Below are 24,100 nucleotides of genomic sequence, written 5' to 3' on the forward strand. Positions count from 1 at the left end.
AGAGGCCACAACAATGAGAGGCCCGCGTACTGCAAAAAAAAAAAAAAAAAAAAATTATTATTATTATTATTTTTAAACTTCATCTGTAATGTGTCAGACTACGAGATGCATAAAGTAATTCCTTACTTCCTTTAAGTATTCTGATAAAGTTAACTGCTGTTATAGTTTAGTACTGATATTTTGGACCTTTTTTTTTTAAATGCTTATGCAGATAGGCAAATAAATATTTTAAGTGTATAGAGAGTTTTTTGTTTTGTTATGATGAAGTCATATGTACAGTGATCTACAGCTTAACATATTCTACCTAGTAACTTATTAATGGATCTTTCCAGGTTGATAGGTATAGACTTACTTCATTTTTTAAAAATATTTCATTGTATAGATCTACTACAGCTTATGTATTCATACCCTATATGGAAACCTAAGTTATATCCAAGTTTTGATGTTACAAACAATTTAACAATGTATATCCTTGCACATATATCTTTGTGCATATGGAAGAGGATGACTGTGGATGGGAGTACCCATTTCCTTACATACTAGCCAGTATTGGATGTTACTGATATTCATTATTTTTAGTTTATATTTCTTTATTAGTGAGGTTGAACCTTATTTTTAAATACCTGATTTTTATTTTTCTCTTTTTTAATATGATTCTTTCTGTGAGATATTTAAATAAACCATTGGATTGATAGAATAGCATACCTAAAAAGGAAATTTTAAATTTTTGGTAAGAGATATTAGATCTCACCACCGTCTTATTCAGCTAACTCCTGATCCTTTGAAGTTCAGTTGAGGCATTATTTTCTCTGAGAAACTTTTCCTGCCTCCTCAGTCTGATTTAGATTTTCATTTTTTGTCCTCCCATAGCAACTGGTATTTTTCTTGAAGCACTTAAAAAATGTTATAGTTATTGATTTACTCTGTCTCTTCTTCCAGACTATAAACTCCTGGAAGACAAGGCTGTTTTCTCATTTGAATCCTCTATGTAAGAGACACTAAAATGTTTACTGAATGACTAATGTTGTGCTTTTTCTTTTTAGTACCAGGTGTTGCTGAATTTGCAGCTTCCTTCAAAAGCGTAAGTAATATCTTACTTACCTAATGAAGTTTTCCCAACATTTTGCTTCTGGGTAAAATCTCAACTCTCTCTTATTTCTTTATTTTCAAGAATAATGTCATAGCCTTCAAAATATTTTGTAACCACAGCCCTGGAAATCTGTTTATATTATCATCATGTTAATGATGTTCATGCTCTACTTTGATATTTTGACCTTTGACTGTTAGCCTCTTCTCTCAGCTTAAAAGATTTTAAGGTAAGGAAGTTGAAATATTTAATGTAATGCCAGTATTCTTTTTGCCCAAACTATGATTTTGAAGCTTTTCTCTTTTGTTTATGTGATGCATTATGACTTTAACTTATACCTCCCTAGAGGATTTTGAAATTTCTCAGTGGCTCGTCAGAAACTGAAGGAAGACATTCATTAGAGCCACAACTTTTCCGTTTCCAGGACAGCAGACATTGTGCTAGATGCTCTAAATATGTTCTCTTATATATTCCCACAACCAGGAAAATATGATGATTATAATATTAGCTAGAACGTGCATGATGCATACCATATGCCAAGCACTGTTCTAAGTACTTTACATACATTATTTAGTGTTTACAAAACCATGTGAGGGAGACTTCCCTGGCAGTCCAGTGGTTAGGACTCGGCACTTTTCACTGCCAGTGGCCCCAGGTTCAATCCCTGATTGGGGAACTAAGATCCTGCAAGATGCATGGTACAGCCAAAAAAAAAAAAAAAAAAAAAAAAGAATAAACATATGAGGTATAGGTACTATTATTATCCCTATTTTACAGACAAAGAAATAGACACAAAGAGGTTAAGTAGGTTACCCAAGATCATAGGCTGTAAATAGCAGAACCAGGCTTTGAGCCCATAAGTGTAATTACTAGCATCCATATTCATTATACCAGACCTAAAAGCATTTGTGCCCAAAGTTAAAAGCACTGACTGGCAGAGAAACTTGGAAGTTAAGTTACTTGCCCAAGTCCTAGTGAGTGACAGGCCAGGATTTGAGCACAGATCTGTCTGATTCCAAAGCTAATGCTCTTTCTAGTAACAAATTGGGGATTTGTAATATAACTCTCTTAGTACCTTACCATATGCTTAGCATTCTCCACTCATTAATAGGGTTAAAGGTGCTGAGTTAAATATTAAGGCCCTTCTTCTGGGCCTGTGGCTTTCAGGTCCTATGAGCATGTTTGTTCAAAGGGAGTCTGACTTTGTAGCCTCTTTCATTTTTTTCAGGAGCTAGGGTTGTATGAAAGCTGGAGTGTGCCACTTTAGCGTCCAGGAAGGCCTGAGCATGAGGAGTACAGGATAGCATAGGGCTTTGGAGTCAGACACACTTGGATTTGAGTCCTGAATCTGCTACTTTACTATCTGTGACATGAGCAAGTTTCCTAACTTTTTCTTTTTTTTTTTTTTTTTTTGCGGTACGCGGGCCTCTCACTGCTATGGCCTCTCCTGTTGCGGAGCACAGGCTCCGGACGCACAGGCTCAGCGGCCGTGGCTCACGGGCCCAGCCGCTTCGCGGCATGTGGGATCCTCCTGGACCGGGGCACGAACCCGTGTCCCCTGCATCGGCAGGCGAACTCTCAACCACTGCGCCACCAGGGAAGCCCTCCTAACATTTTTGAGCCTTAGTTTTCTCATCTGAAAGTACCTCATAGAACTTAGTATAAAATGCCATAATGCATGTAAAACACTTTGCATACGGGCAAGAACTAATAAACAGTACATTGTAGCTATTATTATTAGATCAGATTTTATCTAGTAGATTGAGTAGAAAGTACCTGATTTAATTTTCTTAAATTCTCATTCATAATGAATTTTTAGTTTAGTTAATTATATGCGTTACAACTAAGTACTTTAAGTTGTAAATATAAATAAGTGGTTTTTTGAAAACTTTTATTAGAGCATGGTGTTTTTTGAAAATCTGATTAAATATCTACACTTTTTCCCTAGAAGTATGCACATATATATTGAGTTTTGTTTCTAGGGGTTCAGGGCCATCCCAGGGCCCCAGGTTAAGATCCCCTGGTATAGTCCGATTCCCTGCTGGAGTAGAAGTGGTGAATTTGACCTAGAGCCTTCAAGGTGAGGTAGTATAGAGTAGTGGTTTTTGAACTCAGACTTCATGGGTTTTGAATCCTGGCTCCAATAGCTTTGTGACCTGAGGCAAGTGATTTATAATCTTCCTATACATCTGTTTTTTTTTTAATTTGTAAAATGAGGAGGATAATAATACCTGTTTCATAGGGTTGATTTGGAAATTAAATGACATGATGCATGTAAAGTGTTCTGCTTGTCACAGAGTGCCAAATAAATGTTAATTTTTAAAAAAGGAAAAGGGGGCTTCCCTGGTGGTGCAGTGGTAGAGAGTCTGCCTGCTGATGCAGGGGACACGGGTTCGTGCCCTGGTCCGGGAAGATCCCACATGCTGCAGAGCGGCTGGGCCTGTGACCCATGGCCGCTGAGCCTGCGCGTCCGGAGCCTGTGCTCTGCAACGGAAGAGGCCGAAACAGTGAGATGCCCACGTACAGCAAAAAAAAAAACGGAAAAGGAATAAATAAGTCCTGGATTTGTAATGTACAGCATGGTGACTATAGTTAGTAATACTGTATTGCATATTTGAAAGTTGCTAAGAGAATAGATCTTAAAAGTTCTCATCACAAGAAAAAAATTTTTGTAGCCATGTATGGTGATAGATGTTAACTGGACTTATTGTGGCAATCATTTCACAATTTACACAAATATTGAATTATTATGCTATACACCGGAAACTAATATAATGTTATATGGCAGTTATACTTCAATTAAAAAAAAAGAAAAAGAGGGCTTCCCTGGTGGCGCAGTGGTTGAGAGTCTGCCTGCCGATGCAGAGGACATGGGTTCGTGCCCCCGTCCGGGAAGATCCCACATGCCGCGGAGTGGCTGGGCCCGTGAGCCATGGCCACTGATCCTGCACGTCCGGAGCCTGTGCTCCACGACGGGAGGCCACAACAGTGAGAGGCCCGCGTACCGCAAAAAAAAATAAAAATAAATAAATAATAAAAAATACATATGTAATGCCCTTGCTCCATTCTTTCCACGAGACCCTCTCCCAGACCCTGATATTCTAAATCAGTACATCTGGGTTATGGCCTAGTTGTCTGTATTTTTTTATAGTTACACAGATGATTCTCATGTGCAACCAGGATTGAAAACTGTTACTCCAAAGCTATTCCAAGAATGGGTTCTCTTTCATGTTTTGTAAGTTCACTTTCAGAAATGAAAAGAAACTTAAAATTCTAAAGTTTTCTGAAATGTTTACAATAAAATGAAATTTCAAGTAATGATCATTCCAATCTTCTCTCATTCAGATTGAAGATTTTCTTATTTTTGGTTCTTCTTTGAATCTTCTCCTCTGCCAGAGAATGTTACTTCCTGATTATTGTTTCAAACAGTTCAGTTGGAGGCTTTCACCAGTACTGAATTTCAAGTAATTTCTTTCACAACTATACCAATCTTTTATGCATACAACAGTAACAGTGGTCAGACCTAATTCTTCCAAGATCATTTCTTTAAAACCAGCTTTTAAAGATGAGCAGTATTATTTTCTAAGGGTTTTATTTGTAGGCCATATCTGAACCTGGAGAAATCTAGGTCTTTGAAATTATAATTTGCCAGTATTTTCAAACAACCTAAAGGCTGTGTGAAAAACTCCTTTTCTTATAAGAAAGAAGAGTAGGGTCTCTTCATACTTTGCATATATCTGAATGGATATATTCTTATTTTCTGACAGCCTATTACTAGCTCTCCACCCAAATGGATGGCTGAAATAGAACGTGACGATATCGACATGTTGAAAGGTAAGCAGTGCTGGTGACGTTTAACCTTTAACCTGACATTTATGCTCCTCAACAAACTACCATTCCAATTTTTCTCTCTTTATTCCCTTACCAGTATTCTTGGCTTCAAATTGCCTATTTAACCATCCTTATTCATGGTTCTTCATGTCTAAATGCCCTTCTCTACTTTTCCATGTGTAGAAATCCTGCCAATTCAAGACTCAGTAATAATGATTTCTTTTGCTGCTAAATTCCTTTAATATTAACTTTATTTTGTATGATGCGTAGAGTTAAGTAAAAGTTCTCACATAAATTTTCTTATTTAATTCTTATACAGGTTCTGTGAGTTAGGTATGATATCTAAGTTTCGGAGGTTAACTTAACCAACGTTTATTAGAAAGAGTTAAAATTTAAACCCTGATCTTTTTTTTTTTTTTTTTTTCTCGCGGGCCTCTCACTGTTGTGGCTTCTCCCGTTGTGGAGCACAGGCTCCGGACGCGCAGGCTCAGTGGCCATGGCTCACGGGCCCAGCTGCTCCACGGCATGTGGGATCTTCCTGGATCAGGGCACGAACCCGCGTCCTCTGCATTAGCAGGCAGACTCTCAACCACTGTGCCACCAGGGAAGCTGCAAGCCATGATCTTTTTAAGACTAGTCTCTTACCGCTATAACACAAGTGCTTTATTTAGGATTTACTGCCATATATTGCTGCCAGGACTATTAACTGACAGCCCCTTAGTGGGTTAAGAGCTGTCTTTTAGTTCTTTCTATCTCATCAGTTTCTCTCATAAAGAATACTGTAAGTAGTGAATATTGTTGTCTGATAAATGACTTGGAACTCAACCACAAAGTAGAAATTTAAATTAAAAAACATTAATTTTCCTTGATTTTGCTCTACTTTATTTAATTTTTTTATCATCCTTCTGGTGATAAGATTCATGATGGTTGTGAAGTAATAGACTGAAGTTAAGGTAAAAAATCTGGGATTCTTAAGCTATTTAAGCAGCTGAACAGATCAAGAAAGCCTACTTACTCCAGATATAGATAATGAGTGTGGCATGATAAGTTGCAGAAAATAACACCTCTATTTGATTTCAGAAGTAATTCATTCTGCATGAAATGCTTAAAAGCAGATCCCCTCCTCCAGCCAAGGGAAAATTAAGTCTCAAGGGCATCTCGGGTTCATTGTTGTAATGTTCCAAACAGACATTTATATAATATCCCATCAGCATGTATTTTCTAAGGAAACTTTAAAGTTTTAGAAAGGGATCAGAGCATTATGTTTCATGCAAATTGACCTATGTCTAAAACCTAAAAGGAATTGGGTGCTATTTAAAGGAAAATCTCGGAAAGTAAGTTTTTATTTTAAGTATACTGTCTTCTTATCTGGTAAACGTAAAAATTTTTATAGGAATTTGATTTGAAGGTAAAGTTTGGATTAATATTTAGTCTTTGTTTTCTAAACTTAGGGAAATAGGGAAGAGTGTTTTATTGATGTTTTATTAATTGGAATAATGAGGACTTGTAAATGACAGTGAGACAGAGATCTGTCTGTAGGCTTTCTCAATTCTGTGTCGGATCACAAGTTTCATATTTTAATGGTGTATTCATTTTGTGTGATTGGCAAAATGAATGTAATAAAAGGATCCTCAGGATAAAACACATAATTTGCTATTGTGTCTATGATGACTCTCTTCTCATTAAGTGGGTAAGCTCATCTGAGGCATTTTGCAGTGGTGGAAAATTCACTGGTATGCCTGTGTGTGTGTGTGTGTATGTAGGGGGAATGATTGGATGAGAAGAGATGAATCCTTTTTCTATTTTTCTATAGGAATTAAACTTGAAAACATTTATAACAAGGATTTACAACCTGAGTGAGTTGTTACTAGAAAGCAGTGGAAAGAAATGGTAATGAAATAAATGATTCTGTTTCAGAACTGGGGAGCCTCACCACAGCTAATTTGATGGAGAAGGTACGAGGCCTTCAGAACCTGGCCTATCAGTTGGGGCTGGATGAGTGTGAGTACCCAGATCACATTTATTCAGGGTTGCATGTTGTATATTTCGTGATGAGTTCTGTCATAATTCAGAAAGTATCTTTATTAGGTGTTTTAAAGGTAAGAAGCCATTGTAATCAAAAGTATGCCACTTATGATAGAGTGTGCTGGAATAATTACTGAGTTTACTAGGTTACAAGTTGTTTTTCGCCGTACAATGAAAATATATTGGAAACTCTTAGAGTTTTAAGTGATAGAATGTCGTCAAACTAGCTTAAGCAAAAGAAGGATTTTATTCACATAAATCAAAATTCTAGGAGTAGAAATAGCTTTGAGCATCTCTAGAGCCATGACTCATTATTTATTTACTTTTTATTGAAGTATAGTTTTTTAAAAATATTATTTATTTATTTAGCTGTGCCAGGTCTTAGTTGTGGCACGCGGGTTCTTCGTTGTGGCATGCGGGATCTTTAGTTGCGGCATGTGAACTCTTAGTTGTGGCATTTGGGATCTAGTTCCCTGACCAGGGATCGAACCCGGGTCCCCTGCATTGGGAGTGGGGAGTCTTAGCCACTGGACCACCAGGGAAGTCCCTGAAGTATAGTTGATTTACAATGTTGTAGTAATTTCTGCTGTACAGCAAAGTGACTCAGTTATACATGTATATACATTCTTTTTTATGTTCTTTTTCATTATGGTTTATCTCAGGAGATTTGATATAGCTCCCTGTGCTATATACAGTAGGACCTTGTTCATCCATTCTAAATGTAGTAGTTTGCATCTACTAATCCCGAACTCCCAGTCCATCCCTCCCCAGATCCATGACTCTTAATAATGTCTTTGGAATGTGCTCTTGTTCTTACTTTTTGAGTTTTGCATCTCAAAGCTCTGCTTCACTCATGAGTTATTATTCTTCTTTGATCTAGCACTGGGGAAGGTGGCCAGTAGGAACTCCAGTTCATGTCTTTAAATCTTGTAATCCCAAAGGAAAGAACATCTTTTCTGAACATTCCAGAAGAAAGGTCCTGGGGAGGACTCTGACTGTTCCATCTTGGCTCACATATCTATCCTGGAACCAGTCCTTTGGCCAAGTAGCAAAGAGCACCGAGATGAGCCAGGCCTGGGGCCTGGCTGCAGAGGCAGGTTGGAATGGTTAGTCTGACTCAAATCATGTGGAATGCAATAGGGGAGGATTGCTTCCCCAAAGGAAGGGTTATATAACAGACCAAGAACATAATCTGCTAGCATGGGTAATGCTTTTAAAGTTCTCATCTATTCCTGTCTGCTGCCCATTCTTGTAGTTTAAAATTATTTCTTTAGAAACTATATCTCTTTCCATACTGTATTCATTATAAAACTGGAAAAGGAATTGTAGAAAATTTTCATTTTGTAATTGAAAGAAATACTCAACATAATTAGAGTGGTTAGAACTTTGTTCTCCTTGGATAGGTACCTCCAGAGACCTTCATAAATGCACAATTTTGAGAGGCTACTATAGCTTATAACTTTCTTCAGAACTGCAAGTTTTGTACTGATTAGCACAATCCCAACAATAGTTTCACAAATTGTTTCTCTTGTTTATAGAGCATATAGTGGATTTGTCCACATCATTGATTTTACTACCAAATTCAACATTTCACTTTAAAATATAATTTAAAACTTCTAATTTTTGACTAATAGACAACACTTCCTTAGTCCTCTTTATATTTTCTTTATTTCCATTACTGTCATTAGCAGGTGACATTCTTTTACCAAGAAAACATTTTTTAATCACTTCATGAATCAAGGAGCAGAGAACAAAAAACTGCTTTGAGGTATGGTTGCTAGGTGGTCTGCTAGGTTCACTCATTGTTACCTAACTCCCCTGTGTACTAGTCATTTATTTCTCGTGATTAACGTTTATGTCTTGGCAAAATTACTGATTACCGTGTATGTCATGGACCTCAAGGGTTTATAATGAAAACCCTGTGATTATTAAATTCATGAATGCGAGGCTTGTACAGTATAGAACTTGATTCTGTTTTTAGCTCTGGATAATACATGCTGTAATGATCACAGTGATCAATCCTTTATCTCTGTGTCAATTTTTCTTATGAAATAAAGTTTTATGCTCATTATATCAAGAAGATGCTATATTACCAAATGTGTTTTTCAACAGTGTTGTCTCTAGTTTGTTGTAGATAAAATTACTAAATTTCCTCTGATTAGTTTTTCTTTTTCTATTTTCCTACTGAGAAAGATAATGAAGTATTTTTTCCCCACTTTTTATTATGGAAAATTTTAAACATATACCAAAGGAGAGAGAGTAGAATATTGACCTCATATACTTATGACTTGGCTTCAATAGTTAGCATATGGCCAATCTGTTTCACTTATACCAACCTATATAATTACTTAAAAGCAAATCTCAGGCATCATATCGTCTCACTACCAAATAACTTCATATGTGAGTCCAAAAGACAAGGACTCTCTCTTTCTCTCTCTCTCTCAATCCATTATTCTCTCTCTCTGCAATTCCATTATTGTGCCTAAAAAATTTTAATATACTTGCTTAATATCATCAGATAGCCAGTCAGGATTCAGATTTCCTGGTTGACTCATAATTGTCTTTATATAGTTGATTGGTTTGAATCAGGATTTAAATAAGGTACTGTATTTGATATGTTTCTTAAGTCTCTTTTAATCTGTCAGAGTTCCACCTCCCGTTTATTTTCCTTTGCCATTTATTGTTATTTGTTCTGTAGAATTTTCCACATTCTGGATTTTTTTGCTTACATTCCTGTGGTAGTGCTTAATATGTCCATCTATCCCTTTTTATTTCCCAGTAACTAGATCTAGAAGCTCACACAAATACAGGATTGATTTTTATTTTTATTTTCAATTTGACAAGAGTATTTCATAAATGGTGTTGTATACATCCTATAGAAGGGTACATCGTGTCTGCTTGTCTCTCTTTGTGATGTTAAGATTAATTCATTGATAAAGGTATTGCTAGCCTCATCTATTATTCATTGTAAAATTCTTCATCAGCCTTACACCCAGAGTTTTAGCAGCCTTTGAAAACTGCCTAAATTCACTATTTTATTATAGGTTGTGAAATGGTAATACACTAATTCTGTCATTCCTTCTTATTAGCTAGAATTTTTCTGTAAAGAACTTTATCTTATCGACTATGTATTATTTATTACCTTGAAAGCTGTTCTTACTGGATGAATGATTCTTTCTCTTTATCAGTTTTTAGAATAATGAATCGGTTCTCTGAGCATCAATAAATCTGTGTTAATGTCTTTCCACAGAATCAAAAACTTGGTGTGGTTTGTTTCAGTTTTTAATCCACACAGTTAAAATCATTATTATTTTTAAGTATTTATATTTCTGAAACTTAAGGCTTTGGAGGTAGGGGTTTGAAGTCACCTAGCTTAGTCACCTTAAGCATGGAACCAAAATTCTGCCAGACGAGTTCTATGAGCACAGCTGAGAGTTTTCAAAATTATTTTCTAGTTCAAAATTCAACCTTCTTTCAACTTCTGTAGCAGTGCTTTGCTACTGATTGTTATTTTCCCCAATCATAACAATTAGCTGACATACAGAAAATAGTTTTTAAATTTAGAGTTGGAAAGAATCACATTGATACGGAGTGGACTTCTTGGATACAAACTCTTTGTTTTATTGTATATAGTGTATTTGCATAAAAACAAGATCTTTTTTTTGTCCTTACAGATTATTCATCTACTCTAGGGGTTGACATTTACTTGACACCCTAATCTGGTGTTTCGAAGTCTCTCTCAATCCTCTTTCCTGCATTAATTGAGAGGATGACATGGATGAAAAATAAGCAATAGGAACTGATGAATCCCCAAGGACCAGTGATCCTGTTTTCATGCAAATATCTGCACTGATAAAGATGATGGAAAGAAAAAAATGCAAAAAATATTTGTCCTCAAAACAAGATTGTTTGTCACTTCCCTGGAGCATTGTTAAATGTTAGTATAGAGATAATGTGAACCTTCTAGGGCTGATAGTAACTAGATTGTGTCTTTTGGAAGATGAACCCTGCCCTTTGATTTGGTACATTTTTATGTCTCAGACAACTCTTTTGGTGTGCAGATTTTGGAATGCAATAATGTTTTGTATAGGTATTTATAGCTTTTCATGATTGGGGCCCTCTGACTTGATTTGGGCAGTTAATTTATGTGAAATTCCCATGAAAAATATAAAAAACTGCCTTACCATATAAAGAATTCCATTTCTGTTACTTCCATCTGAGTTCAGTGTCCTTCCTGTTTACTGAAACTATTGTAGTCACCTTCTAACTGCCCTCCCTGCCTTTCAACTACCTCATATCAGTCCATCTTTTTTACCACTAACAGGTTAATTTTTCCAAAGTACCATTTCCTTCTGTTTGTCCTTTGCTCTTAAGTCATTAGTAGTACTTCATTACCCATATGATAAAATTCAGATTCCTTAGCATGGCATTCAGAATCCTCTTCACTCGGGGCCGAGCCTAATGTCTAGCCTTCTTACTTCTCCTCTACCAGAACACCATGCATTGTCCTCATTTGAAATATTCTTCCCGGAACACTCCCCCATCTTCTTAATTCTATTCATGCTATTCCTTTTTCTCAGAAAACCCTCCCTGACCTATTTCTAATATTAGGACTTTTATTTGTCCTTCATTATTCAGCCAGAATCTACCTCTTTTATCAGCCTTTCCTTTTTATACCTGATCTGGAAAGTGAAATCGCTTTCTTGGCCTCCCAAATTGCTCCTAGAGCAGTTCGTTTGTTTCATTTTATCATTCTGGGAGATTTTTGGTACGTGTCTTGTCTCTTGGATTAATTGTAACTCTTTAAGGTGAGAATCATATTTTGGGGCTGTCTTTGTAGCCCACAGAGTACCTGGCATATGGTAAACATGCAATGTGTATTTGCTGATTGAATGCATGATCAACTGCTTGATGCCTTTAGATGAAATGACAGATTAAAAAAATTTATTTTATTATGTATATATATTTTTATTTTTGGCTGCATTGGGTCTTCATTGCTGCGCGCAGGTTTTTTCTAGTTGCTGCGAGCAGGGGCTACTCTTCTTTGCGGTGTGTGGGCTTTTCATTGCAGTGGCTTCTCTTGTTGCGGAGCAGGGGCTTTAGGCACGCGGGCTTCAGTAGCTGTGGAGCATGCGCTCAGTAGTTGTGGCTTGCGGGCTCTAGAGCTCAGGCTCAGTAGTTGTGGCACACGGGCTTAGTTGCTCCACGGCATGTGAGATCTTCCCGGACCAGGGATCAAACCTGTGGTCCCCTGCATTGGCAGGCGGATTCTTAACCACTGGGCCACCAGGGAAGTCACGAAATGACAGATTTTTAAAATGAAATCCACTGACTTAAAACTGAAAAAGTGGAAGCGTATAGAAATTGTTCTTTTTCTGGATAGTCTGTGTTTTAGTGATGAGAAGTAACATTTGAAGTTCTCATAATGTCTGGAATTTTTCTCTTATGACAGTGGATGATCAACCACCCATAGTAAAGATAGTGTGAAGCTTGTTGGTAATGGTTTGGTTTTATCTTCTACCTGACCCCTACTCCATTGCTATTATGATCTGGGCATGATCCTGATTTAGTCATGTTAAGTTGCAACAGAACGTACCTTGTTTTATTCCTAAGACCCATTGAACCCAGTAAATCCTACTGAATACTGATTCTCAACAGTTTTTGTCCTTTTTTAAAAAAGGTTTCCCCCATCTTTGAAAGCTACAAACCTTGTAGTAGTTATGCAGATGACCTACTTACTGGCTATATTCAAGATATTTTTAAATAGGATGTGATGATTGGGAAAGCAGAAGACCGTGCCATTTGAAACTAGGGCTAAAGCTTGGGGTTCTGATGCATTTCTTCTTTTTCCTTTTTTTTATAATAGCTTTACTGGTATGTAATTCACATACCCTGCAATTCATTTATTAATAGTGTGCAATTCAATGATTTTGGGTATATTCAGAGTTGTGCAGCCATCACCACAATCAATTTTAGAACATATTCGTCACCCCTCAAAGAAATTCTGTACCCATTAGCAGTCACTCCTCATTTCCCCCAAACTCCATAGGCCTAGGCCACCAAGGATATGCTTTCTGTGTCTATGAATTTCTACTGTGGACATTTCATATAAATGGAGTCATATAATATATGGTCTTCTGTGACTGGTTTCTTTCACTTAACATAGTGTTTTCATTGTTCATCTATGTTGTAACATGTATCAATACTTCATTTCATTTTTAGGATTGAATAATATTCTACTGTATAGATCTATTTATCTACCAGTTATTCACATTATGTTTATCCACTAGTTGGTGGACATTTGGGTTATTTCCTCTATTCAGCTAGTGTGAATAATGCTGCTGTGAGCATTCATGTACAGGTATTTATGTGGACATATGTTTTCGTTCTCTTTAGCTTATAACTAGGAGTGGAATTTCTGGGTCATATGGTAACTCTACATCTAACCTTTGGAGGAACTGTCAGACTATTTTCAGTACTGACTCTGCACCATTTAACATTCCCACCAGCAGTGTATGAAGGTTCCAATTTCTCAACACCTTGCCAATACTTATTATTTGTTTTTTAAAAATTATTACATAATCCATCCTAGTGGATATATTATGAGAAGTGATATCTCATTGTGGTTTGGATTTGCATTTGCCTAATAACTAGTGATATTGAGCATGTTTTCATGTGCTTATTGGCTAGTTGTATATCTTCTTTAGAGACCTGTATTCAGATCGTTTGCCCATTTTAAAATTGGATTATTTGTATTTTTATTATTGAGTTATATGAGTTCTTTATTCTAGAAACAGGTCGCTTATTCAATATATAATTTGCAAAAGGTTTTCTTACATTCTGTGGGTTGTCTTCTTACTTTCTGGATGGTATTCTTTGGGACACAAAAGTTTAATTTTGATGAAGTCCAATTTATCAGTTATTTCTTTTGTTGGTTACATTTTGATGTCGTACCTAAGATACCGTTTCCTAATTTAAGGTCCTAAAGATTTATGCCTGTGCTTTCTTCTAAGAGTTTTATTCTTAGCTCTTATAGGTATTTGATCCATTTTAGATTAATTTTTCATATATATTGTGAAGTAGGGATCCCAATTCATTCTTCTGAGTGTGGATATCCAGTTGTTTCAGCACCATTTGTTGAAAAGACTATTCCCTTCCCATTGAATTGTCTTGGCATTTTTGTTAAAAATCAATTGACCACAAACATGAGGGTTTATTTCTGGATTCTCAGTTCTATTCCATTGACCTATATTTCTGTCCTTATGCCAGTCCCTCACTGTCTTGATTACTGTAACTTTGTAATAAGTTTTGAAATTGGAATGTGTGAGTTTTCCAACTTTGTTCTTCTTTTTCAAGATTTGTTTTTGGCTATTCTGGATCCGATGAATTTCCATAGGAATTTTAACTTGTCAGTTGTTGCAACGAGGTCAGCTGGGATTTTGGTAAGGATTGCATTGAATCTGTAGATCAGTTTGGGGAGTATTGCCATCTTAATGAAATTAAGGTGATTCATGAAAGTGGTATGTCTTTCTGTTTATTCAGGTCTCCTTTAATTTCTTTGAACAATGTTTTGTAGTTTTCAAAGTATAAGTTTTACACTTAATTTGTTAAAATTTATTCCTAAGTATTTTAATTTTTTGATGCTATTATAAATGGAATTGTTTTCTTAATTTCATTTTCAGTTTGCTCACTGCTACTGTAGAGAAATGCAATTAATTTTTGTATATTGATCTTATATCCTGCAACTTTACTGAACTCATTTATTAGTTCTAATTGTGTTTTAGTAGATTACTTAAGATTTTCTCTATACAGAATTATGTCATATGCAAATAGAGGTATTTTACTTCTTCATTTCCAATCATCCAGCCCTTCCTTCCTTTCTTCCTCCCTCCCTTCTTTCTTTCTTTTCTCTTTTCCTTTCCTTTTTTTTTCTTTTTTTAATTTTTGCCTAATTGCCCTGGCTAGAAATTCCAGTACAGTGTTAAATAGAAGTGGCAAGAGTGGACATTCTTGTGTTCCTCCTGATCTTAGGGAGAAAGCACTAAGTCTGATATTAGGTTTTTTGTACATGCCCTTTGTCAGTTTGAGGATGTTATCCTTTTTTTTTTTTGGCTGCACTGTGAGGCTTGTGGGATCTTATTTCCCTGACCAGGGATTGAACTCGTGCCATGGCAGTGAAAGCATGGAGTCCTAACCACTGGACTGCCAAAGAATTCCCTGAGGATGTTATCTTTTATTCTTAGTTTGTTGAGTGTTTTTATCATGAAGAGGTTGAATCTGATGCATTTGTTGTTGATTACACTTCACCATATACCATATAATAAAAATCTCAATTTGATTTATACTCATTTACTTGTACTGGTTTGAAATTACCTTGTATTATAAAGAAAAGATTGGTAAAAAGTTATTAAGTAAATAAGATCACACTGAGTATATTACTGTCTAAAAAAGCTTTAAGAAATTTAGCTTATTTTGATATAAGTAGTTGCTTCTGCTAATTTATCATTTAATCCTGTATGTTCATTTAGCTGTTTCGGTAGGACTATTATTTGGCTAAATTTAATCACTTACCAGTTTTTAAAAAGCAGCATTTTATTGTAAAAAAGGTTGAGACTTCCCCGTTAAAACCTATGTCATCCCTGTAGTCTACACTGATGAAGTTGTCTGTACCAGAAATTATTTGGTACAACTTCCTTCCTTCTTTCCTCCCTTTCTCTTTTCTCTTCTTTTTTTTTTTTTTCGGTATGTGGGCCTCTCACTGCCGTGGCCTTTCCCGTTGCGGAGCACAGGCTCCGGATGCGCAGGCTCACCGGCCATGGCTCACGGGCCCAGCCGCTCCGCGGCATGTGGGATCCTCCCAAAACCGGGGCACGAACCCATGTCCCCTGCATCGGCAGGCAGACTCTCAACCGCTGCGCCACCAGGGAAGCCCCTCTTTTCTTTTCTTTCTTTTTTATTTATTTCTTGTCCATGTGGCGGAGCATGCAGGATCTTAGTTCCCCAACCAGGGATGGAACCCTCACTCCCTGCAGTGGAAGTTCAGAGCCCTAGGCACTGGACCACCAGGGAATTCCCTGGTACAACTTTCTTTGGTGGTGGTACCAAAGAAAAACTTCTGCTTCCAAGCTAGGCTGTGGTAAAGTAGACTTCTCCACCATCTAGGTATGTGGTTTTTGAAAAAGTGACCATTTGTAGTAGTTAGAAATTGTTTCCCATATAGAGAAAATTGTAAAGAACAGTTAGCTCTTTTAATTTCTTATTTTAATCTGTGAAGGAGGGCAGGGAGAGAATAGGTGGGACTCTTACACCCTGGATATTCTTCTTTGTGGCCTGACATCAGACTTCTTTGACTGGCTTACTTTACAAAGCCTGTACCTCTATCTATAATAGTTAAAAGTTAAATTAACTGTACTTGATTGATTGAGGAGAAAAATGATTTTTCACTAGCCTTTAACCTCTAGATGGCAGTATGAGTCTTACTGTACTTCTGGCTTTTCCTCTACCCATATCTCTTGAACTGGGTTTCTGATTTAGGTACAAATTCTTATGTCTTTACTGGACTACTTGCCTAACTTTGTTGATGCCTTACCTGATTTTTAACTTTTTATTTTTCCTTTTCATCTCTCCACATTAAAAAAAAAATTCCCTTCTTGTTTGTTTTTTTGTTTTTTTTGTTTTTTTGTGGTACGCGGGCCTCTCACTGTTGTGGCCTCTCCCGTTGCGGAGCACAGGCTCCGGACGCGCAGGCTCAGCGGCCATGGTTCACGGGCCTAGCCACTCTGTGGCATGTGGGATCTTCCCGGACCGGGGCACGAACCCGTGTCCCCTGTATTGGCAGGCGGACTCTCAACCACTGTGCCACCAGGGAAGCCCAAAAATTCCCTTCTTAAGCAATGTGTATTTTTGATGCTCTGTTTCCCTATTGTCAGAAATAACATTTTGCTTTTGATGAAGGAGATGGGTAGAAAAAACCAAAAACGTGGTAGTTTAATTCAATAGCTTCCATACCTGGGTGTAAGACCCTCAGAATGGGTTCAGCTCTCTCATCTCAGTTTATCTTGTTCTGTCCTTTGACTCTCCTGGTTATCAAGTGGTATCAGACAATGCCTTATTAAATTAAAATAGGAATGTTAGCTAAAATTGATGAAATAAGCTTAGATTTTCAAGAAGAATGTAATTGTTTTAAAATAAAGCTTTCAGGGACTTCCCTGGTGGTGCAGTGGTTGAGAATCCGCCTGCCAGTTCAGGGGACACGGGTTCGAAGCCTGGTCCGGGAAGATCCCACATGCTGCGGAGCAACTAAGCCCGTGTGCCACAACTACTGAGCCTGAGCTCTGGAGCCTGCAAGCCACAACTACTGAAGCCCGCGCGCTTAGAGCCCGTGCTCCACAACAAGAGAAGCCACCGCAATGAGAAGCCCGCGCACCGCAGTGAAGAGTAAACCCCCCGCTCACCACAACTAGAGAAAGCCCGTGTGCAGCAACGAAGACCCAGTGCAGCCAAAAGTAAATAAATAAATTTATAAACAAAAATAAAGCTTTCAAATACTTAGCCATTTTGAGTGATGAGATAATAGCAAAAGAAGGAAGTGTTCAATTCAGCAACTGTTTGAGTGCCTACTTCCTACAAGGTTCTGTAGGGGATATGAAGATGAATAAGACATAATTACTGCCCTTGTGCAGATTAAAGTCTAGTAGGAAAGGGAGATAAAACAATTAAGTAAATGATTCCTTTTTTTTTTTTTTTTGCGGTACTCGGGCCTCTCACTGTTGTGACCTCTCCCGTTGCGGAGCACAGGCTCTGCGACCATGGCTCACGGGCCTAGCTGCTCCGCGGCATGTGGGATCTTCCCGGACTGGGGCACAAACCTCGGCAGGCGGACTCTCAACCACTGCGCCACCAGGGAAGCCCCAAGTAAATGATTCTGAATGGAAGGTAGAGGAGATAAGCTCCATAGAGTACTAAGAACTTTTGGGATAGGGGAGAAGAGGCAATTACATTAGATTGCTACAGGAATGGCAGATAAGTTTCATTTTGTATGTCAACGTAGATTGATTAGTAAGGATTTCCTAGGGCTGCTGAATTGAGGATTTTGAGGAATCTTGATTCAGATAAGTCAATTAGTGTTGTCTGCTGTGGACCAGGGAAAGGGGTGTGGTAGTATTTGCTATTTCTGGATCATTGAAAATAGACCTTAAACAACACAGGTTTTTGATGGATGGAAATGGGAAGGGACCATATTCCAGGTGGAGTGAACATTTGGAGCAAGGAAGTTTGAAAGAACAGCTCAAGGAACAGTATGAGTGATTTAATCTGGTCTTTAAGGAGCCCAGTTTATATTAGAGGTCATAAGGAATAAGAGTAGGGAGATGGGGCCTGGACTGAGGAGGGCCTTGTACTCTTGGGGGTGAGGAATTAGACATAGGTAATGGGGAGCATGTGAAATATTCTTTAAAAAGTATTTTAATGGCTATAACATTAACTATATTTTCATTATAGATGGTTTGTAGAGATACTTTATTTACTAAAAGACACTTTACCACAAATCTGTTTATTATAAAGAAGAAAGTAGAAATGACCATAGCCTTACAAGTAAGAGATAACTACTGTTAACATTTGATGTGTTTCCTGGCGCTCCCTTTTCTCTTTATGTAGGGATGTGTGTGTTTACATTTTTTCTTGTTCCCATATGTATATACAGACATGCTTTTTAACATAACCGAGGCTATAGTATATGTATATAGTTTTTGCCTATGCTTTTTTTCCCATTCATTCTATCTTAAGTATTTTTCTGTGTCATTAAAAATTCTACCACTGAAAATTTCTGAGTAGGGAAGTCACACACCTTTAAGAGGCATCATGCATAGGACAGAATGTAATGGTAGAGACAGGAGGCTGGAAGCTAGCAAGGACTGTGAGTCCAGCAAGAAGAATTGAGGGCTTGAATGAATGGTGGCAGTGATAATGGAAAGAAGCATACCAACAGTAGATGTTTCAGGTATATCATTTTCAGGACTAGGTAGGTAAACTGTCTGGATGAATCTTAGGGGGTAAACTGTGATTAGAATTTACCATGATGTTTTGAGCCTGCTTAATGACAGGGAAGTCAGAAAGAGGAGAGAGATTTGGTTAAACTAAAAAAATCACCTAATTATTTTACATGTCCCTTAGTAGGCAGGCATCTGAATTGTTTTAGAAATAAGTACAGTTGTTTTAGAAACAAGTACAAAAGTACAATAAGTACATTTGTATAGGTTGGTGTTATTAATAGGATGAAAACAATGCTTTTGTCTAGTCACATCACCTAGGTAACATGTAATGTTTTAGATAGTTATTTGTTTTCTCAGGGAAATGAGTGTGTGAAATAGGATATTCATAACTTCAGAAATGGATTTTTGGGGTTCCTATAAGCTTTGGCAGATCATTAAGCCTCTCAGTTGAATAAATTACGTTCACATAGTTTTCTTCCACAGTAGTTCTTTTTCATTCAGTTAGCTACCTATAGCTATTCAGGAAATTGTTATGGCCTTTGTATATGGTAGACATCCAAATCTTTGTTAACTAGAAAAAAATTTCAGTAGTTTACATTTGAATAACTGTAATTGGCCCAAAATATTTGATGTTGACGCATCTATTAATTAACAGCAACATTTGGATTATATCAGCGCCAGGGTTAAGTCTTCCTATGAGTGAAGACTGAATTTTACATATAGTTGGAGATTTGTGGGATCTCTAATTGAGAAGGAAGTATACTGCCAAATTGTCTTCCAGAAAGGCCTTTCCTACCCCTACCTCCTTGCTAACACCAAGTATTATAAGTTTTTAAAGTCATTGGCAACTTGATAGGCAGAATATTAATATCTTGTTTTTATGTTCATTTCTTCACTTGTAAAAATGAACTTTTTTCATGTTTCTTGATCATCTCTGTTAACAAGGACTGGAATTGAAGAAAATATAATTTGAATTATTTTAACCTGAAAAATAAAGCCAGCAAACTTGATTCAAAAGCACCGTATGGGCAGTGTTGTAATCTGCATTTCTCAAGTACCAGTTGTTTTCTTTGTTTTATGCATTACCATACCATCTCACCATAGTCATTAGCATGGCATCCTATTTAGGTAGTAATACAGTATAAAATCTAGAAATCGCACTTTGAAGGGATTAGGGGTATTCCTTATAATTAGAAATTGTCAACTTAGTCTTAAGAATTTTGTTTTTAAAAATGTATTACGATAATGGGGAAAAAAACATGCCATTATTTCTCATTTTTCCCTTGGTTAACAAATTAGGATACACAAAGCCTCAAATTACCTTTAAGGCTTATAAGCATTCATATCTTTTATCCATTAGTCAAGTTATTTCATAAACCCAACATTGCCTCTGAAATGGTTTTACACACAAAGAGGATTTTACCGTAAAATGCTTGGGGTGTTTTATTCTCTTCTGATTTGGGGGTGGGGAGGAGAAGGATGGAGGTAAGCAGGCAGGGCTTAAATTAATTTGTTCAGGGTTGGTTTCAAAGTAGCATTCTGCGTAGTTCTACAAAATGTATAATAGGTAAGGGGATGTACATAGTGAAAGAATTTAAAGTCAACATTGAATAACCAAGTGAATTATAGTTTATTTATACAGTAGAAGACAGTATAGCCATTAAAAATCTTGTTAAAGCAATAAAGAGCATTTAAGGACAGAAGAATGCTCATTATATGTAAGGATAATTCCAAGTGAAAATGCAAATGAAAAACTGCAGAACACAAGTCAGCAGTTTTTTTTCCTTCCTTTTCTTTTTTCTCTTTTTTGTTTTGTTTTGAGAGCATGGGTGTAGACAAATGACTGGAAGGAAAAATACCAGTATGTTTTAATGGCTATCTTGAGTGATTTAAAAAAAAATTTTTTTCTGAAATTTCTAAATCATCAACAATGGTTACATTCTATTCTGAATAGGGGAAAGCTATCTAAAAAAATAAAGAAAAATTATGTCCCATTCTAGAAACAAAATTATAGTTACCTGAAAGATCTATCTTCTAATATCCTGCACAGTTAAAATTTTAAACTCTTTTATGGACTGTTTCTAAATAAAAATGACTAGATCCATTAACAACAATTGATCATTTTAAGCAAGTGATGAATAGCAAAGTGAAAGTTAATGATACTTCATTTCCCATCCTTAGCATGTCCTTCCAGAAGTTTGGGAACAAAAGGAATGGTAAGCTGTTAAGTCAGGGGCAAGAGATGATTTAGTTGGCAAAAGAGGCATCTTTTCATAAACAAACCTTGGCCAAGATTTTGTCCAGCTTTATGTTTCCAGCCATTCTTCCCTGTAGCTGGAGAACTGAACTCTAGTATTAACTACTCAGTAGGCGCAAAGAACCATTTAGAATGTATGTTAGTCTTAAATGGAATTGCAGCTGTTTGGTCAAGAAGTAAAATGGACCTAATAATTTTTTTTCCTTTTGGCTTGGAATATATAGCTTTGTTATGACGAAGAGGAGAGGAGAACGGGATAATTGCAGTAGGTATGCATGTGAGTTGAGTTTCTTTCCAGGCTTTGGGTGTAAGAATGACTGTTTCTGCTCCTGGGGAAGTAAACTGACATTTTCTGATTTTTTTTGGTTTGTTCATTCATTTAGTTTTTGACATCTAGAGATTTCAACAAAATGAAGAGTGTTTTTTTGTTTTAAATGTAATATCAGTTTCTTTTCTTTTTTTTCTTAGTTCGTAATACTGTTTTGTGTCAGAAATATGATCTGGGAGGGTGATGATATTGCATGAGAATTTATAGGTGATGACAGAGCACTTTGCTGTAGGAAATCTAGAAAAATATTGACTTTTTGTATCTAGAAGGGAAGTATCTCTAACCAGTAAGTCTAAATTAAAAGCTTGGCAAAAGCTGCCAATGTTTGGTGTAACTGAAAAAGATTTGAGAAATATAATGTAAAAATAGAATGATATTTTTAAAGGAAGAACTGTTACATTTGATTGACTCTAGTATAGGAGAATACATTTAAAATTGGTTGGGTAATAGTGAAGAATCCTTTGAGAGGACAGTTGAATTTGACAGGGTGAAGTTTTGGATACAGAATACAAAGAGAAAAGAACTAAAATAAGACTTCAGATTCAGGATATAAAAATATTCCACTGTTCCATCATCTTTTTGTTCTTTAATAAAGTTTTCAAAATGGAATTATAATATACATAGAGAAAAGTACACAAATTATAAGGTACAGCTCAATGAATTTTCATAAAAACACTCCCATATAACCACACCCAGAACAGATCAAGAAATAGAACCTTTCCTATATATAAAACCTCCTTCATACCCCTCTCAGTCATTACCTGCCCTTTGCCCAAAGGCAAGCACTATTGTGACTTATAATATCATAAAAGAGTTTTGCTTGTTTTTGAGCTTTATATAAATGGCATCACAGACTGTATACTCTTTTGTTTCTGGCTGCTTTTGCTCAACATTTTGATTATGACATTCATCCATGTCATTGTCTTTAACAGTCATTTGCTTATTTTCATTGCTGTGTGGTGTATCATTGTAAGAATACAATGTGATTAATTTTTTCATTCTACTAATAATGGACATTTGGACTATTTCCAGCTTTTGCCTATTACAAGTAAATACTATGAGCATTCTTGGTATATGTCTTTTTATGGTACACGCATTTTTGTTGTGTATATAACTAGGAGCAGAATTGCTAGGTTGTGGATGTGTGTGTGTATAACTATCTAGCTTTAGTAGATAGTTCCAAACAGTTTTCCAAAGTGGTTATACCAATTTACAAGCCCACAGGCAATTTCATTTGTTCTATGTTGTTACCAACAGATACATTCTCAGTCTATTAATATCTAGCTATTAAAATAGATAGAATGGTATCTCAATGTAGTTTTAATTTTCATTTCCCTAGTGACTGATGAGATTGCTTTTTCATGTTTACTGAACATTTGGGTAACCTCTTTTGTGAAGTGCTTATTGGTATCTCTTGCCCTTCTTTAAAAACTGGATTGTCAATTTAAAAATTGATTTTCAAGTGTTCTTTATATGTCTCTGATATGCATCCTTTGTCAGTTATGTAAATTGCAAATATCTTACCCCACTCTGTGGCTTACCTTTTCACCTTCTTTTTTTTTTTTTTTTTTTTTGCGGTACGCGGGCCTCTCACTGTTGTGGCCTCTCCCATTGCGGAGCACAGGCTCCGGACGCGCAGGCTCAGCGGCCATGGCTCACGGGCCCAGCCGCTCCGCGGCATGTGGGATCTCCCTGGACCAGGGCACGAACCTGTGTCCCCTGCATCGGCAGGCGGACTCTCAACCACTGCGCCACCAGGGAAGCCCCCACCTTCTTAATGGTGTATTTTAATGAACCAGAGATTGTTTTTTCTCTTAAATTTATGTTTTGTCAAGTTTTAAATCTCTTTAAAAAGTTTCAAGAATAGTACAATAAATACTTGTGTACCCTCTACTTGTTTATCAGTTGTTAACATTTGTCACATTGGCTTTATCTATATATATTTAATTTTAAATTTTATTGTTTTATTCTTGAGCTGTTTGAGAACTAGCTGCAGACACCATGACACTTCATAAATACTTTAGCATTGTTTCTTGAGGACAAGGACATTCTCCTACACATCTACAATACAGTTAACACACTGAAGAAATTTAACATAATACAATATGATTATCCGATATGCAATCCATATTCAGATTTCTCTAATTTAAACAGAAATTTTGAATTTTAGTTTGGCAATATTTTCCTTTTTTTGTTAATGCCACCCCTGTCATTTTAATTTAGGTTGTGATAATGTCAAAGCTGTAGTATTTTAGAAATAAATAGTAAATTACTAGTGTAACTTGGGCTGGCTAGTTCTTTTCTTCTCTCACTTATTCTCCCCCTTGGGAATATCAGAATATCATTATTGCTATTGAATGAAAAAATTCAAATAGAGGAAGTGAAGGTATGTTTTCCTCAGCTCACTGGTTTCCTGATTTGATGTGTAAGTTTCCTGACAATCTTGTTGAGTGATGCATTTTTATATGTGTTACCATTTGTCATTTGCAAATCCTTGGAAAACCACTTTCCTTGAGAAACCAAAGCATCTTAACTGTCTTCCCTGTTGACTGACTTGGGCACTACATGGGAAAAGAACTTGC

The 24,100-nt window shown here is 36.5% G+C and overlaps 1 protein-coding gene across 7 annotated transcripts in view; it reads left to right on the top strand.

The window, feature by feature from the left end:
- Positions 1-24,100, top strand: part of LIN52 (lin-52 DREAM MuvB core complex component) — a 120,210-nt gene that overhangs the window by 6,258 nt on the left and 89,852 nt on the right. For 3 of the 7 annotated variants that reach the window (XR_003435553.1, XM_027119984.1, XM_027119982.1), the window contains exons 3-5: positions 1,044-1,081; positions 4,855-4,921; positions 6,836-6,919. Coding sequence is in view for 5 of the 7 variants with exons in the window: in XM_027119984.1 (XP_026975785.1) it covers positions 1,044-1,081; positions 4,855-4,921; positions 6,836-6,919 (189 nt within the window). In the remaining 2 variants the exon portion in view is untranslated. Of the gene's footprint in view, positions 1-1,043; positions 1,082-4,854; positions 4,922-6,835; positions 6,920-7,884; positions 8,050-9,465; positions 9,469-10,617; positions 11,896-21,414; positions 23,045-24,100 lie in introns of those variants that run through there. The other 4 variants (XR_003435554.1, XM_027119983.1, XM_027119985.1 and 1 more) reach the window with 4 other exon arrangements.

Source organism: Aethalodelphis obliquidens, unplaced genomic scaffold, assembly GCF_003676395.1.
Source record: "Aethalodelphis obliquidens isolate GAN/ISIS:26980383/991018 unplaced genomic scaffold, ASM367639v1 scaffold21, whole genome shotgun sequence".
NCBI classification, from domain to species: domain Eukaryota; kingdom Metazoa; phylum Chordata; class Mammalia; order Artiodactyla; family Delphinidae; genus Aethalodelphis; species Aethalodelphis obliquidens.